Source organism: Mixophyes fleayi, chromosome 5 (assembly GCF_038048845.1).
Source record: "Mixophyes fleayi isolate aMixFle1 chromosome 5, aMixFle1.hap1, whole genome shotgun sequence".
Taxonomy (NCBI): Eukaryota; Metazoa; Chordata; class Amphibia; order Anura; family Limnodynastidae; genus Mixophyes; species Mixophyes fleayi.
This window is the reverse complement of record NC_134406.1, coordinates 13860478-13879277: the sequence shown is the minus strand read 5'-3', so window position 1 is coordinate 13879277 and position 18800 is coordinate 13860478. Positions and strand designations below refer to the sequence as shown.

At 39.4% G+C, this 18800-nt stretch overlaps 1 protein-coding gene across 1 annotated transcript in view; it reads left to right on the top strand.

Moving 5' to 3' along the window:
• The first annotated feature begins 204 nt into the window (after positions 1–204).
• The window catches only part of EFR3A (EFR3 homolog A), a 108391-nt gene continuing 89795 nt past the window's right edge, over positions 205–18800 (top strand). Inside the window, exons 1-2 of the mRNA XM_075211701.1 lie at positions 205–340; positions 6550–6615. Of these exons, the coding sequence (XP_075067802.1) occupies positions 6606–6615 (10 nt within the window). The 5' untranslated portion in view covers positions 205–340; positions 6550–6605. The remainder of the gene's footprint in view (positions 341–6549; positions 6616–18800) is intronic.

Below are 18800 nucleotides of genomic sequence, written 5' to 3'. Positions count from 1 at the left end.
TGGCCGCCGCACTCATACACTAGACCTTTCTTGATAATCATATTAAACAGTTTCTCCCTCTAGTAACCAGAACATTGAGAAAAGTCACATACCAACACGCTATCAGCCAATCAGATTAGTCGTTTTATTTGGGGCAGTGCTGGATTCAGCCTAGATGCTTGCTGCTATTGGTGGGTTTCCTGTCACTCTGACAATTGGCTGTGTGAGGAGTAAGATGGGTGTCTCCTGACGCAGCAGGGAAGTGTACAGCAGTGTTATCCCTTATATCCTGCTTGTTTCCGGTATATACTGTCTGTATACCTTACACAGCGGTCCAGTACTGCCCTGTGTCAGCTGGAAGGTATGTTATATGTCAGGGTTTATCTGTGCTATGTATGTAACACTACCACCTACAGCATTATTCATATATGTATTATATATAATATATACATGAGGACCCATATAACATACTGCTTATCTGTCCCTGATTTCCAGAAGCAGACCCTTGATTTAAAGATTTATTTTGGATTTATTCTTGTGTTTTAGTGCTGAGCCACTGCACAGTACTACTTCTGTATCCTAATTATTTATTAGTATGTGTTATGTTTACACACCTAGGGTCTATTTATCTGATTATATAGATAGCTGCATAATATTACTTATTGTGTTCTATATGTCTGTTGCAATTATCAGTGTGTAATTGTATTCTGTATGTTTAGGCACAGTGCAACTTCTCTCTTTCTAAATATTTCTCAGTATGTGTTCTCTTTATTCTACAACAACATAGACCCACTTTCCCTGGGTCTCTATCTCTGCTTGTATTGATTATGTGTACAGCATAACTTATTTTGTTCTGTATGGTGTCATTCTGAGTGTGATTTTATTCTGTGTGTTTATGCACAGTACCACTTCTCATGTTCTGTATACTAAATGTCATTCTCTTTGTTACTTATTGTTCTGCTTGTTTTATACATGGATGTTTATTAAAGAGGTTTGTGTAAAATATATAGGTGACATTACAGTCATGTTTGGTTGGGGAGGGGGATGCAGTGTAGTGTGTTTTGATTATATGTACATTATGTATATGAGCTGCAAAGTGTTTTAAAACTTTGGCATATATAGGAGTCAAAGTTGTTTTATTTCCCTAAATAGTTCTTTGTTATTGAATGTGATCCTATTTTGCAAGTGACTTTATTTAGTAGGTTGAGCCTTGTATTGGCAAGTATCCTATGGTATGCAGAAGTGTATGCCTGTCAACAAAAGTGCTTCACATTAGACAGGTATTAAATGTCTCCCTTTGGCAATATGGTGAGGTAAATACTAAGAGTTCCATTCATTTTCTATTAAATCAGAGTAAAGTATATTGCTTTTAGCAATTAATTACTGCCATTGTATGCTACAGAGTGATATTGTACCAAAACACTTGTTGCCATATAAAATGTCCAAACTTCCACAACACTGTCACTCCCTGCATGTAATAGGGGATTAACATATTTCTTATTTCAGAGCTCTGCAGTACAGTAATATATACACACCGACCATCCTCTACATTAAAACTACCAACAAATGAAGTGGATAACATTGATGATATTGTTACAATGGCACCTGTTAAGGGGTGAGATACATTGGGCAGCGAGTGAACAGTGAGTTCTAGAAGTTGATGTGTTGGATGGGCAAGCATAAGAATCTGAGCAATTTTGGCAAGGACCAACTTGTGATCCCTAGACGACTGGGTCAGGGCAGGTGTTGTGGGGTGTTCTTGGTATGCTGTGGTTAGTACCTGCCTAAAGTGGTCCAAGGAAGGACAACCGGTGAACCGGCGACAGGGTCATGGGTTGCCCAAGGCTCATTAATGCATGTTTGGAGCGAAGGCTGGCCCGTCTGGTCCTGTCCAATTGAAGGGCTGCTGTAGCACAAATTGTTGAAAAAGTTAATGCTGGCTATGATATAAAGGTATAAGATTAAAAAAAGAAAAAATATTTTGTTTAACGTAGTGCAGTAACAGTCTATCAATAATATTCTTTAATCTATTGATTGTAAATCCCAATTAATTTAAAAATGAACTTTTACTGTTTGTAATTAAAATTAAATTATGTAAATTGGCAAAATAAGTATAGGTAAAATGGTGAATTACAGTGATATTAAAATCTTCTGGGTATTCATTTTAATCTCTCTGTTACCATTCATATAATTCCTAATAGATGTATCTTAAGTTAAGTTGTACTGTTGTCTCGCTTAACTATTTGAAGCTTTTATTTGAGTTTATACTCTGAATATACTCATTTATACAATTTCTAATCTTAGTTCTGAATCAGTTATTCAGGTTCAAATGATTGTTTTCAATATCTAGCCTGATTCCCAGCCATTATTATCTCTAACTTTTAGTATATCGAGTGAATTGCTCTTTACCTATCATTGCTCCACTATTTATAGGGGCTAATCGGAGCTGGTTCGTCTATTTACTATAGTTAGATTTAAAGTATAAATAAATGTTGGCATATGTTGGGGCGCAAGTCGTCCCTATTGCTGTACCGCATATCTGTATGTAGAATGTTTTGTCAAATGTAAAACAGTTTTTTGTTAAGTCAAATTCTAGTAGTTCTACGATTAAATCGATTTCATGTTTAGAAAGTACTTGACCGCATTGAGTCCTGTATGTTGTTCTGTACTGGTATCTAGCAACTCCGTGTAACATGTACAAAGCCACATGTTTTTACCTACATTGATGTTTTGTAATTTTCCTAAAACATCCAGTGTCTCCCAGACCTATGATGACAATGACGTGACATAGTCTCTCAAATAGGTATCAATATAAATGCTGATATAGATTTTCCATCCCTGATGCAATCGGTCTACTGGGAGTTTTTTTCTCATTTTTATGTACTTTAGGCAGGACGTATTAAGTTGTGACTTTGGGGTTCTCCACCCAGAGAAACTCATGTTCTTGTTTATTTATTACGCCTCTTTTATATGTATCCTGAATTCAGTTTTGATACATCTTCAGAAAGTTGGCTGTTGTATGAGATATAAGGTTTTTTTTTTTGTTTTTTTGTTTTTTTATAGCATGTCTTATCACTTGTCTATTAATTTCCATCCTTGTACTTCCTTTAAGGGTTTGTTTTCTTCATAACTTAGATTTTGAAGTTTGTGAATAGAATGTTGTAACAACTTATCAAATTCCTGTGACACAAGTTCTATATTGATTTGTGCCTGGGGGCAAAGGGTGATATTTGGACTTAAAGTAGATTTCTTTTTACATTTCTTTAATATTTGTTTGTTTTGTGTTTAATTTCACCAAAGCTGTCTATCTGTAGATCTTTTTAGCAGTTATTCATCCTGTAGTGTAAGTTCTGATTTATTCAGTATGTTATTTCCACTAAGAAGTACCTGTTTTGAATACTGATTATACATGGACCTGTTTGATTTATCCTGTTTATGTTTAAAATATTTATATAAAAGTATTTTTCTTATAAAAAGATGCATATCTTTTCCATTTCAAATCTATCTGGATTCACTGTTGGTGAAAAAGAGAAACCTCTTGATAATAAATAATGTTGTGCTTCTGTTGGCTATCTCTCTGAGAGATTGATAACTCTCATTGATTGTTTTAAGTGTTCTACCTTTTGGATTGTCTGTGACGAGATAGGGAGTTCCCTTGCTACCCTCTCACACCTCTATTTCTTAGGTTTCTTCCTCCCCTCTCTAATATTTTTTGTTTTTTGTAAAAATATCTATTGTTTCTTCTATAGACCTGGTGCCTCTTCCTACAAAATCTCTCTGTAAACCTAATGAATCTCTAGATGTTAATGGGCTATGTGCTATTCCTCCATCTGATGTCTCAATCTCTAATGTTCTGTTAATTATAAGTTCTAATGTCTTTTATTGTTTCTGAACTTGTCTGAGTTACATCTGAAGACATATACTAAAAGTTAATAATGGCTGGGAATTCGGCTAGATATTGCAAACAATAATCTCAACCTGAATGACTGATTCAGATCTATGATTTAATTGGTTGTTGCTAATATAGGTTTTTTTGTGGGATAATTGTACGGGCCATTAGAAAGAGTATAAATTGTTAAAAAATTGAAATGCTGCTGGAAGAGTGAAAACTTGGATAAAAAAGTTTAGTTGGCAGCTACAAATCGTCAAGTGAGATAACATCCCAACTTAACTTAATATACACTATATTGATAAAAGTATTCGGACCCTTGACCATTGCACCAACAGGGACTATAATGACATTGTATTCAAATACATATAGTTTAACATGGAGTTGGTATCCCCTTTGCAGCGATAACAGCTTCCACTCTTCTTGGAAGACTTTCCACAAGATGTTGGAGTGTTTCTGTGGGAATTTGTGCCCATTCATTCTGTAGAGCATTTATGGGGTTGAGGTCAGGGCTCTGTGTGGGCCAGTGAAGTTATTCCACACCTAACTGGCCTTCCCCAAACTGTTGCCACAAAATTGGAAACATAGCATTGTCCAAAATGACTTGGTATGCTGAAGCATTAAGATTGCTCCTCACTGGAGATAAGGAGTCTGGCACAAACCCTGAAAAACGGTCCCATACCATTATCCCTCCTCCACCAAACTTCACAGTTGGCATAATGTAGTCAGACAGGTAACATTCTCCCGGAATCCGCCAAACCCAGACTTGCCCATCTGACTGCCAAACAGAAAAGCGTGATTCGTCACTGTATAATGTTATCCGCAGCACAGATTATTTAAGAGTGGACAAGTTTGTTGCAAGGATGCTATGGAAGTGTTTAGTCCGGTTCACCCTGCCAGTCGACTAGCATTCCCAAAGGTCAGACCTAAGTGCCAACCCTGGCCTTTTGGGTACCTTGACGTGGGTTAAATAAATCACTTAGACAAATAGTGCGTAAAAGAGGCCCTCTTTTTTGTTTATATATATATATATATATATATATATATATATATATATATATATCACAGCACACATAATAATGACAAATATGTGGCAACACCAGACAGGTCACCACATTGAGAACTATACAAGTCTATACCTCACCAGGGTCTTTGGCTCGGTCACACAGTCTCTACTCTTCCACCTATGCGCTACTGACTGAGTTTAGTGTCCTCCTGCTTTTCGATTGGTCACAAAGAAAGCATAGTCTGCTGAGGCTTATATGTCTATATAAGCACAATCCTGGATCAGTCTGAAAGGAGTAGTGACTCCTAGCCAGTACTGTCCTGAAAAATTATTCCCTCTGCCCTGCACCTGTGTATATTTTTAAACTCCTCACCTTCTCAGTTACCAGGGGCTACCTGTGGACATCCCTCAGTCCTCACATCACTTTCGGGCACCCTGCAGTGTGTGGCTCCAACATGTCTGATAATCAGGAGGTAATTCAGTGGGACTCCTGCTCCCTGTGTATAGAAGCAACTGCCAGGAGGCATACTGCATATGAAAACAAGAGGCATGTTTACACAATAATAGCAGTGGGTGCAGCCCAACCTGGCTACATTTAAGATGATACAATAGACATAATATACATACATGCATACATACATGGTTAACACGCAAGAATCAATGCAATTTTAAACACAGTTTGTACGACAAGGGGTGTCTAGCAAGTAAAAACCATATTTTCATGCTCCTGACTCCCCTGTCTTGTCACATATGGGTTTGGCCAAATATAGCCAATCTGAACATTCAGACTTGGCCATATGATGGTGTGGTCCAAACCAAGGATGATATATGCTAATGTTCAGATAGCTGTCGGGTTGGCCTGTCTGCGTAATCCTCTTCTGAGCACACTAACTGTATGCCATCTGGTCTGCATGAACTCTGGCTGAGCTGTAGAATGTGTGTGCCCAGCTTATATATTGAAAACGTGATGAGTGTGCAGCACCTGACAAACTGGTGAGGGAACACTGTGATGTCAAATGCATGTTACAGTATTCTCCCCAGAAAATGTTGCCAGTTGGGTAGCATTAATGAGTAGCCAGGTGGAGGCAGTTGTAATACTTTGCAATAATATTGATAAATGTTGAGGTTATTGCCCACACCTGCCTGGACTGGTCAGACTGGTGGTCAGTGGTCTAACACACACTGCTGGCTGTACTGCTCACATAGTGCCTGTTCTAACAGGAGAAGCAATGGTGTATTCTATTATAATAGGACTCTGTTGGGTTCCTAGAGCCGGGTGACAAGTAAATACAGCTGAGTGTGAGCACCTGGGAAATAGGTGCTGGGGAGAACATTGCACTATATATGAAACAAACTCTATTCATCTAACTTATTTATAACCTTATATTACAAAAGCAATAAATGCTTAAAGCTGTTTTTAAAATAGTGTTCTGCTCTTGCTTGTATGGATCACTTTTTAAAACTTGTATTCATATAGCATCAGTTAGCATTTCCACAACAGTCATAGGCGAGTCCATAGTTATTTTAACGTCAATTCACAGGATTAAGCTCCAATTTTCTTAAGGCTTAGCCTGTGATTGTACAGTCTCTGAATGTGTCATTTATTGTCCTTTCCATGATCAGATAAAAACTGTTATGTCAACTAATTCCTTTTTAATGTGTTTTTGTTTTTAAGGTTTTGCGCTCCCTTCTCTCCTGAAACAAAGATACGGTTATTGGTTTTAAAAGAAAATGCCTGCAGGTAAGTTTTGTTTTTTTCCTATTTTCAGTTTGTAGTTTTATAAGCTAAATGGTTTAAAGGTACAGAACACTAGGTATGTATACAGTATATGTGCTTTATTTTATTTTGTATATTGACATATAGATGTCTCTGTATCTGTTGATTGTTAGGTTGTGGAATGGGGCCGGGGGTATGCAGTGACTTTGTTTTTAATCCCCCTGTCCAGCCCAAAATTTGAGTCTTGGATGCATATTGGATAAACAAAGCTAACACAGAACTTGAGATCTTAGGAAACGTTCTGTGTCTCAGCCACTCACACAGGAAATAATCCTGGATAGGTCACTGGAATAGAGGATCCCAGTGCTGGGAAAGCTTTCTCCTATACTACTAGGAAAGCCACTTTTGGGGGGGTATTCAATTGTTAACGGAAAAAAACGAGCACTCAAAAAATATTACCGTTTATACGGTAATATTGCGCGAGAAAAGCGTTAATACGGTAGTTCACTCGCGGAATTTCTGAGCGGCGAGCTGAAATTCCGCGGGTGATTACCGTATTAGCGCTAAGATTTTTTGAGCGCTCGTTTTTTTCCGTTAACGCTAACAATTGAATACCCCCCTTGGAATACAATAAAGAGAACTACTTCCCTCCAAACAGTCCTGATTTTTGGAGACTAAAAGGGAGTGGCCTCCCAGATTAGAGGCTGCGTTGTAGGCAGGTCGGGCATGGTTTGGGCAGAATGCCCTGGACTGTCCCAGGTTATCAGTCAGGATTGTAGTGAGGTATTTAACTTGACTCCTGGATCAAAATACTATTTCATTAATGTCTGATTAAACATTTATCATAACCGGTTGTTCGTAATAGGTAATTGGTTGAATTGGTTCAATCTTCCCTAGGTGCACAGTATATCAATAAAGATTTTAGCTAGATGGACGGTAGCATAGATAAGTTATAGTATCAGTCACTTAATCGGTATTGGTGCAACAAATATAAAAATTTTACTTATCAAATATAGTCCTACTAGCAATGTATGTGTGCACAGGAACCTGGCTGTAAGATTGCCTTTAAATATTAGATAGCACTGATTTCTTAAATATGTATTGATAAAAACGTGTGCACAGGAAACGGGTACTGTAACTGGCACAGAATCAAACTAATTGCAATTTTTGCAGTATTGGTTAGATGGTCCCCAAACTCTGCACCGTGGCTCTCTGGGGTGCCACGGAGATCTCACAGGGGTGCTAGGGGGTAAGCAGAAAGAGTGGAGCGCCAGGTGCTCCCCTCTTCTTGTCATCCCCCATTTGTCCGCTGGCCAAACAAAAATACTTACATTGCGCCCAGCACCCTCCTTCCTGCTCCGTTCGCACTGTCTGCAGTGACGTCGCCACACCCAGCACTTTCAGTGAAGAGCGGCGCAGTGAGGAACCAGAAGATAAGAAGACAGAAGGGAAAAATAAATAAATAGAAGACAACAGAAGAAAGAAGGGGAAGTAAAAGGTAAGAAAATAAAGGGAGGCTGAAAGGGGCAGTGTAAAACAAGGAAATTGATGAAGGGGTTTATGTGTAGGGGCACAGTGTGATAATGGAGGGACAAAAGTGACAATGATGGGGGAACAGTGTGTTGATGGAGGGACAATGAAGGGGCACAGTGTGTTGATGGAGGGACAATGAAGGGGCGCAGGGTGATGATGGAGGGACAATGAAGGGGCACAGTGTGTTGATGGAGGGACAATGAAGGGGCACAGTGTGTTGATGGAGGGACAATGAAGGGGCACAGTGTGTTGATGGAGGGACAATGAAGGGGCACAGTGATGATGAAGGGGCACAGTGTGTTGATGGAGGGACAATGAAGGGGCACAGTAATGATAAAGGGGCACAGTGTGTTGATGGAGGGACAATGAAGGGGCACAGTGATGATGAAGGGGCACAGTGATGATGAAGGGGCACAGTGTGTTGATGGAGGGACAATGAAGGGGCACAGTGTGTTGATGGAGGGTCAATGAAGGGGCACAGTGTGTTGATGGAGGGACAATGAAGGGGCACAGTGTGATGATGGAGGGACAATGAAGGGGCACAGTGTGATGATGGAGGGACAATGAAGGGGCACAGTGATGATGAAGGGGCACAGTGATGATGAAGGGGCACAGTGTGTTGATGGAGGGACAATGAAGGGGCACAGTGTGTTGATGGAGGGACAATGAAGGGGCACAGTGTGTTGATGGAGGGATAATGAAGGGGCACAGTGTGATGATGGAGTGACAATGAAGGGGCACAGTGTGATGATGGAGTGACAATGAAGGGGCACAGTGTGATGATGGAGGGACAATGAAGGGGCACAGTGTGATGATGAAGGGACAGTGAAGGGGCACAGTGATGATAAAGGGGCACAGTGTGATGATGGAGTGACAATGAAGGGGCACAGTGTGATGATGGAGGGACAATGAAGGGGCACAGTGTGATGATGAAGGGACAGTGAAGGGGCACAGTGATGATAAAGGGGCACAGTGTGATGATGGAGTGACAATGAAGGGGCACAGTGTGATGATGGAGTGACAATGAAGGGGCACAGTGTGATGATGGAGGGACAATGAAGGGGCACAGTGTGATGATGGAGGGACAATGAAGGGGCACAGTGTGATGATGAAGGGACAGTGAAGGGGCACAGTGTGATCCATGGATAAAAGTGACAAGGGCACATCCTTGGATTTATGTGTATTATTTTGTCAAACAACTTAACAAGTGTTTCTGTCCTGACCTAAATACTTATTACGTTATTTTGACCCAACTACTTTAAAAATGGGACTGCTCGGTAAATCTGGTGATTTAGGCTGCCTGGAAAAAATTATGGAGACTTAGACAATGAAAGCAGATGTCTGATTGGTGTGATAGCAGCTTGTTTTGGTGTGCACCCATTTTCATAAGTGCCCCCTATTTATCAAGTATCGTGTACCATTTAGGTGAAAATAAAAATACAAATGTGTTCTAAATATAGAGACTTGTAAACAGAAGAGCACTCTGAGTAGAAAAGAATAAATGGCGGTTTTAAACCGCTACACGTCGCCGGTGGTTTATTGCTCCAAACTGCTGCATTTACTAACGGGTGGTTTGAGGCTGCGATGTAAAATGCCCGTTGATGTGCGGCAGAGTGAAACCAGCTAAGCGGTCTGGTCAACACCGCCATCAAAATCGCCAGAAAACAGACAGGTTGTTTTACACCTGCTTCTGCTGTTTGAGCTATCGTGCCATTGAGAGGCGGCATCATTGACTTCATTATGGAATCGATCATTATTTATTGATTAATGGGCAGTTTGAATTTCTAATTAACTTATGGAGACAAATTGTATTCTTTATTATATTAAAATGGCAATAATATTGTATTGTTATATTATGGGGCACTATGTAATACACATGTGCATCATAATTAATTATATCCTCCATTAAAAATCAGATAACACTGCCCAGTTAATATAATTATATATTCATATTTCCCTATAATATAATACAATAATATTTCCCCTCATTATAATGAAAAATAAAATGTGCCCCCATAAGTTAGTTAGAAGTTTATTTTGCCCCTTAATAAATAATGATTGTCCCCATAATTTATGTCAGTGGTGCTTCCTCTTATGTTCAGAAAGCTCATACTTGGTGCTGCCAATCTCACCTCTCACTACCACCTATTTCTGGCGGTTTGTTAGACGCTGTTTGTATTTTGATCATGTTAAAAAATTGGGATGGAGATTTGTAAAGTGGTGGTTTGAGAAACTGGGTTTCAGCCTTTTATTTGGCCGGTTTGACCTTTAGTAAATCTAGACCCCAATGTTAATTAGTAAATAAAACAGAACAAAATATACAGACTCGAGCATCAGCACAGGATGATGTATAATTAAACATTTGTCAAACATATTGATCATAGATGTTCGCTAATTGATGAATAATTTTTAAGTGGATATGTAAGACCCCTAGATTTCTGGGACCACCTCTCAACATAAAGTGTATCAGAAGAACTTCAAGTCTGTAGTCTTATCACGACTTTTATTTACATGACCTTTGTTTGCGTGGGTTTCCTCCGGATGCTCCGGTTTCCTCCCACACTCCAAAAACATACTGGTAGGTTAATTGGCTGCTATAAAAAATGTACCCTAGTCTCTCTCTGTCTGTGTGTGTATGTTAGATAATTTGGATTGTAAGCTCCAATGGGGCAGGGACTGATGTGAGTGAGTTCTCTGTACAGTGATGTGGAATCAGTGGTGCTATATAAATAAATGATGATGCTGATGACAAACACAACAAAGCAAATCAGGAAATGGGAATACAACGGGGATCTTCTTCCCATGCAAAGCAGAGCTGCTTCTAGTCGGCCACTCTCTGACCAGTACCATTATACATTCCTATAAACTGTACAAAATCACATTATGCGACAAGGTCATGCATAGTGCAGAAGTATCATACACAGTACAAACTGCCCTTACCATGTATATTAATGGGCCATCTGTTCTAGCTAGTGTCTGCTGTTAGTCCTTTGGGAATAGACCAGTTTTGGGGGGGAATTGAATTGAGTAACGCAGCCAGCGCACTATTGCAGTCAGTACGGTAATTTTAACGCAGATTTCAGCTCGTGGCTCTGACCTGCGAGCGAAAATCAGCGTTGAAATTACCATAGTGACGGTAATAATGCCCGGCCCGCGTTGCTCTCACGAGTAAGGCAGTCATTTGAATTCCCCCCTTTTGAGTCATATGAAGTTCCTGCTGTTTACCTGTTTAAACGTCTTGTTTCAAAATACCGAGCAAAGATACTTATTTTGGTACATTTACAGATTAATATTTACATTTAAGCATTAATCAATAAGGCTGAAATATCTTCATATTTTGTCTCCATCCTCTATCTGTACTGTGCACTTCTAGGGAACTAATTGGCAATACCTGCTTTAAAATGACTTATTGATTAGATAACCTCTATGATCATGTGTCTAATATGTCAGAGTCATTTTATCTGCTCTCACCCCAGTGATTCTCTTCTGCTTCTTCCATTTATACAGAAATGAATTGTTAGAAACACCTTTTATATATTGATATGTGCTCTTGCTTTTTATTTTATGTGGATTATTAAAAGTATGTTTTAAGTCCATTCTTTCATGTTATTATAGTCTTACATATTTATTATTAGAAATGTATAGGTACTTGTTTATATTAGCGGTGTTCTTTTTTTTTTTTTCCTATTATTTCTTGGTGAAAATAGTTACATTGGAACCTGTAAGTAAACTATCCAGTCTCCCTAAATAGTGATTCAGATTCAGGGGCGGATCTAGAATATTATTTTTCAGGGGGGCGATTTAGTCTCCGCCCCCTTTTTGACAGCTAAGGCTGCCTGCGGCTGCACACTATGTGCAAGTCTGTTTGGCAGAGACAGGCAGGGAGAGTTTGCTGGCCGGGGCGCTCTGATTGGGTTTTATACATAATCAGAGCAGCCAGGCAGGACTCTCCCTGCTTGTCTCTGCCGAACAGACTTGCACATAGTGTGCAGCCGCAGGCAGCCTTAGCTGTCGAAAAGGGTGCGGGGACTAAATCCCCCCCACACACATTTGGGTTTAATATCGGTGTGCACTGCTGATTTCTAGTAATTTTAGAAAATTGTAATGGTTTGTTTTTGTTTTATTTGAAATTGAGTCTCTGGAATCTTATTTTGCAAAACTCAAATCATGTTACTGTAAATTGTTGTTGTATAATGTAACAGAAAGCAACAGTAACAATGTGTCTGCAAATATTTTACTAAGGTGGCCCTCTTCCCCTAACTGGAGGCACTGTAATACAGGACCGGCAAATCAATTTGAATCATTAACTTTAAATGGTGGCAGAGTGGGGCGTGAGCGGAAAGACCAATCGGAAGCTACAGTCTTTTGATTGCATCCCCTCCCCCCAGCCCTGGGATACACGTTGTCCGGAGCAGTCCCCAGGATTTATGAAGGGGGTCCCCTTAGTAAATACTTAGGTTGTCCTGCAGCTTGAACGGATGAATGTATTCTAGAATGTGTCCTGTTTGCTATAAAGCTGAAAACTTCAGTCTTTATTTTTCCAATATTGATGGAAAACATTGGGTTTGTGCAGTAAAACCTCGCTCATGAAGGATATTTCCTATACTGGGACTCCAGAGATTTCTTCCAATCCGGCATCATTGCTGCGCTATTTTCCATTCACATCTCTCTGACTTCGCTGCTGATTTGCATTTTGGGCAGATTTTTCTTCTGTTGTCTTCCTGGTAGATTGTCACTCTGACCAGTCTCTTTACAGTGTTTTACAGTATTCCCCACAGTGGAATCAGGAGTTGTAGTCAGCTGCTGATCTTCCGTTTCCTGTTGCCTCACTCAGATTTTTTTTGTTGGTTTTCATGTTGATCACTATCGGTAACACAGTAAAAGCTGAATGACTGATGCAAATGAGTTCAGGTGATTGTAGTCATTAACTCCAGTTTGTTGCTTGTTTGTTTGTAACATAATGAAATAGTGTTTTCATTTACATCCATAAGCTAGGGAACAGTCGCTTAATTATATATTTTATCCACACAGTCACCATGACATGTTCAGAGCCATCCCAGAGAATTACCTAGGATTGTATTTTGTCTGCTTATTTTAAAGTATAGGTGCCAAATAAATGTACTTTTTATAAGGCTCTTGGGGAGTTTTAGGAACAGGAATAAGGATTTTTAAATTTATTTTTGGAAGCCATCAGATATTCCAGTAGATTTCTTGTATTTTTATTACTAATTGATCAGATGCTAATTGGATGTCTTTGATCTAATAGCAGCTGCTACTACAATGTCAGCATGTCTCTGTGCCTTCTTTAGATCCACATTGTGAATGTATCATATATATTCAAGCACATTAGAAGCTCCAACCTTCACTCACCGCCCTCCCCCCTCTAATTCCCACTAAAAAAAAAAACGGAAAAAAAGCCAGCAACCCCTTGGTACCAATGGCAGATGCACATGGCACTTGTTCATACCTCCAGCGGTGCATACTACTCAACAATTCCAGCGTTTTGTTAGTACAATCCACACCTCCGTTCTGCACAAGATCTGCATCTCTCTTCCACTCTCATTACATCCTCCCATTCTCGGTTACAGGACTTTTTTTCGGGCTAGTGGAATTCCCTCCCTCGCACAGTAAGACTTTCCTCTAGTCTCCAAACCTTCAAGCGTTCTCTGAAAACTCACCTCTTCAGACAAGCTTATGATATTCCTCAACCACCATCTTAATGTCCCCTATTACCACCCTCTACACAGCTAACACAAGACGACAACCCTCTGACCAACATTGGTACACACACAGCCCACTCAGTACTTTTTACCTTTGCGTTCTAGCTGGTCCAGTGTGCAATATGATGTAGCACATGCCCTTGTGTTTCAAACTCCCATTGTCCCATAGATTGTAAGCTTGCGAGCAGGGTTCTCTTGCCTCTCTGTCTGTAAATATTACCCAGTATTGTTTTATTAATGTTTGTTCCCAATTGTAAAGCGCTACGGGATTTGCTGGCGCTATATAAATAAATGATGATGATGAAGGGTGGTTGGTATGTGAGACTAATATTAATACAAAATTACATCTTTGGGATTTCCTTTGACAACGCAATAGGACTCCATTGTTATGGCATTGTACAAACAGCGCTCAAAAACTGAGCAGAATAATTCTTGCCCTTATTCCAAATCTGCTGTTGAACTGCGGAAGGGAGAAGGAGGGGTGGGTCCTGCGTAAGCATGCTGTGCCAATCTCCTTCATGACGATCCCTCAGGTGGACTTTAACATGGGCATCAATGCACTGTGTCTCAATCATCATCCTCGTCATTTATTTATATAGCGCCAGCAAATTCCGTAGCGTTTAAAATTGGGAAAAAAAAGTCATTAATGTCCCTGGGTGGGCATGAACCACCAACCTTTCGGTTAACAGCCGGAACAGCCATACAGGGCGGTCCATGAAAACAGCTGTTGGTTGCTCATTGTGCCAAAAGTAAGGATGTTGCCTATATCAACCAATCAGATTCTAGCTGTCATTTTTTTTGAATGTACTAAATAAGTGATAACTAGAATCTGATTGGTTGCTACAGGCAACATCTCCACTTTATCAAACCCACCGGAAACTTGCAGCTTGATACATTTACCAGAGGAAAACAAGGAAGGAACACTATATACATATATTAGTAACATGTCTGTTAGGTAATATTAAATGACACGTTTTATGAAAGGAGAAGGTAGATGTGTCCTTTTATGCATTTGAAATATTAAAATATATTTTTACAGCAATTACCCCAATATTATATTTTTATTTCATTTATACACACAATTTTGTTTTTGTAAAAAGCAAAACTACAGACAAACCAGTAAAAGCAAAACCTTTTCATTACGTTTGCGTTAGACTGTGACAGATGTTTAAATACGAGGAAGATACTACGTTTATGTGCACAGAGCTTCATCATAATTTGTTTAAAAATTGTGTAAACTCCTGATTTATTGTAATTTGCATCTACCTCAAACAAGTTTTGCAATCAGTATATTTTGTTTGGCTAATATGGTGGTTTTAAAAAGCGCAGATTGCTTTGCATTCCTCAGTTCAGAGTGTAATGGGCAAAGAAAGAAATGAAACAAAGTTTTAATAGAATTAAATACTGTATGAAGCCTTTCAATCTTCCAAAAGAATATATAAATATATTCCCATAAGTTATTAACTTCAATCATTTATTTCTTATGGGGAACTGAAATATTTAAATGTCATTTTATGAGTTTAAAAGTATATTTTTATATCTAACTGTATGTCCATTTTATCTTCTCTCTCTCTTGCACGCTGATATGCAGACGATGTAGCAGTCTACTCATTCTGCACCGCTAGTATAAAACAGTTATTTAGCGCCTTCAGTAAGGCACTAGTTCATACTGATTTAAGTACAAAAAAGTAAAGGAAAAATACAGGCGCTATAAGATACTTATACAATTTAACCTTGGCACCAGAAATTATCTGTCTATCTATACCTGCTGCTTCCAATGGATAAACTACAAAAATTGTCCCTTTTATAGATAATTGCGCATGTGCAGTTCTTCGAACTGCACATGCGCAATTGAAGAATGAAGAGGAGCGAAGAACACAGAAGTTTTTCGGAACTGCTGTTTCTGTGATCCGTTTTTCATAAATTTGAGAAATAGTTCAATCCTTATCCATGCGATAAGGATTGAAAACTATTTCTCATTTTTGCCGATGAATGATAAATGTGCCCCAAAGTCTTTCTAATATGCCAATCACAGCAATGGATGTAAAAGTTGTTCTTCACCAATATGTGCACATATAATAATGGGATCGCTTATCTTGAGCTGTACCGCGGGGAGGACATAGATAATCTCTGTTCTACTCGTTCGCATAAGAATCAGCCAGCGTGCAGGCAGCACTGTTTCCAGAAGTAATGACGTCTTCTATTGCGTTTCTCCGCCCCTAGGTGGCGGTTTCATCAGATGTAATGTGTAAGGTAAAAACTAAGGTGCCTTAAATTGAAACCCAATCGTCTTTCCCAAATCGCACAGGGAATCAACCAATCCTATTGTTCATATGTTGCTTAGCAACCCATTAGGCTTGCTGCGGCCAATCAAAAATATGCCCCAGTGGTGACCTCCTATGGGTAATATTTTTGATTGCCTCTTTTTATACCCTGCACAGTAAACATTACATTTTCAGAGCAAAGTGCTAATGTACTAAGTATCCAGCTCAAGTATACACAGATCTATGCAGCCCTATAACTGCAGCTCTAAATTATTTTACTCCTATAAGGCTCCTGTAGACATTTAAGAAGGAAGATAAGTGCCTGTAAAAACTACATGCGACCAGTCATGGCTAATGTAAGGTGGGGGGGGGGGATACTCCATAAATTTAAAGACATTTGGGTGCCTGCCCTACCCTCCAAGACTTTACGTTGTATGGTAGCTGCTGCTAGATCGTTCTGAGCACTGCAGCTTAGAACGTGAGCAAGCTGGGAGGTATACGGACGCTTGGTCGGACACACAGGCCAGTAAACCTCTATTGCGATGAGTCCTAAGAACGCAGGCAGCACCGTAAGGTGATGGCTGATGTTCCCTGCATGAAAGAGAGTTATCTCGGTTTAGTAAGACCCAGATCATCACACCACAGCACCATAGGTCTGTCTGTCTGACATCCAAGTGTCTGGTACTGCAAGTTAGCCAACACTTGACCAAAAAAAAAAAAATATATAGATAAAACATGAAGTTAAAAGTTTAAAAAAAGGAAAAATAAAGAGAACCAAACTATTTTTTAAATCTATGTATAATCATTATGGCCCAAAACATAGACCACCAACGTTTAATAAAGTACACATATTGGGTGTTGCTGTGAATTTTAGAAGTTTCTGAATAATGGGTATATGTCATGGATTGAATATATTTAATGAAGTTAAACAGCCAAAATTAAGTCCTGAAAAATAAAACTTAGAAGTTGGGTAGAGTAACAAAATGAAAATGTCGTTATCCACTGAAGCCGACCAAGTGAATATAGATGTGGACTCCTAATGGGCAACTTTTTCATGGGCCTCTGGCAGTGAAAGGGTTAAAGCAGTTTCAGTTTCGATAGTGTTTTTAAAATGGAATTGATCATTAGAGGGGTCCGCTGAGCGTCCCTGGCTCTCTCTGAGGTCGTAAACCGTTACTACATCTGTACGCTACAGTGACGGATGTTGAGAGTGTCACATGACGCCTCTGCTACTTACACGTCAGGTTGTCCTTTGTAGACGGGTTTCAGGGCCCCCTGTGATGCAGGTGCATGATAAAGTCCTTATTAAAAAGACTTTTATTAAAATATGGAATGGTCTTTGAAATAAGCCCCTATGTCTATCACACTGACGTATGCGTAGGAGCCTTACAGGTCCTAACGATGGTTGTTTGTGTCTGTGACTCATAACACTAAGACAGGCAAATCATTCATGAAAACCCACTAAGAGAAGCCCCACATAGACCTATATGGTGTGGGTGCAGAAGCCCTTTAAGTGTCTGCTGGTATGTTACCAAGCTTAATAATGGACAGACTTTGACAGTATTAATGTTCACAGTGGAATTAATTGCTCTTTAACATTTGGCAGAATTAAAATGAAAAATCACTGGTAAGAGGTTGTAAATGTGTCAGTTTGGTACCTGTCTCCCACCAATATGTGGTCTGCGGTGTAATATACATAGTGAATAGCAAACTGATTACTGTTCTTATCATCCGACAGGCTGCCTAGAACACCCCACTCTCCCTTTTCTTGACACTGTCTAAAATGATTGCTATGAATTATTGCCGAGGGGACTCTTTACAAGTGTGGAGAAATGTATTCCGTGTGATGAATTTGTTAAGCCGTCTCTGGTGCTCTCAGATAAGTTCATTCCCAGAGGTTATAGAACAAGCCTTGTACGCAGAGCACAGAGTGAAACAGGCGACGTGCACTGCGTTGCTTCCTATCTACGAAGAAATGTCAGAAAATCAGTTTTAATATTTTTATGAGTCTTGTGGAACTACTAGTCTCAGCATGCCCTAAATGACCTGTATCTGAGGAGAAAGCTGGTGAATCGGTATGTTGTTTATAAGCAAATGTTCATTTGCTGTAGAGAAGCCTGTGGCTGAGAGGGCATGCTGGGTCTTGTAGTTCCTCCAAAGCTGGAGAGCCACTGTTTGCCTGTTTTATGTTGATACATTTCTTGGTATTGCTGTACCAGTGATGCCCAGGGGATGCTACATAGCTTGTAAATGCCTCTATCTGTTCTACTCAATATGAACACAGCAGGAGACACTTATGGACGCTGCTCTGCTGTGTACTGTGTAGAAGAGGTGGGATTGCCCGTACCAACCAAATCGTTTGTCTTTTCTCTTTTTTTATATCATTTAGAAAAAAAGGAAATGCAACTTCTGACTGCTTGTCGTTGGCTTCCATTAGTCTGCACAGAGACCTGTACAACAGTGTTTATAAATGTCAATTTCAATATGGACAGAGAACGGGGACTGAAATGTGATATTATTCGTTCTTTCTAGACTCTATAAACAAATTAATGATCCGACTGTCAGAGTCAAACTGTCTACATATAGACTATAATGTACTATCATCACAATGGTTGTAGTTTGTGGTATTTTTTCTAGCAATCATTTGTATTGATTTATGTTGCACTGTGGTCTTTCAAACTATTTTATTTTA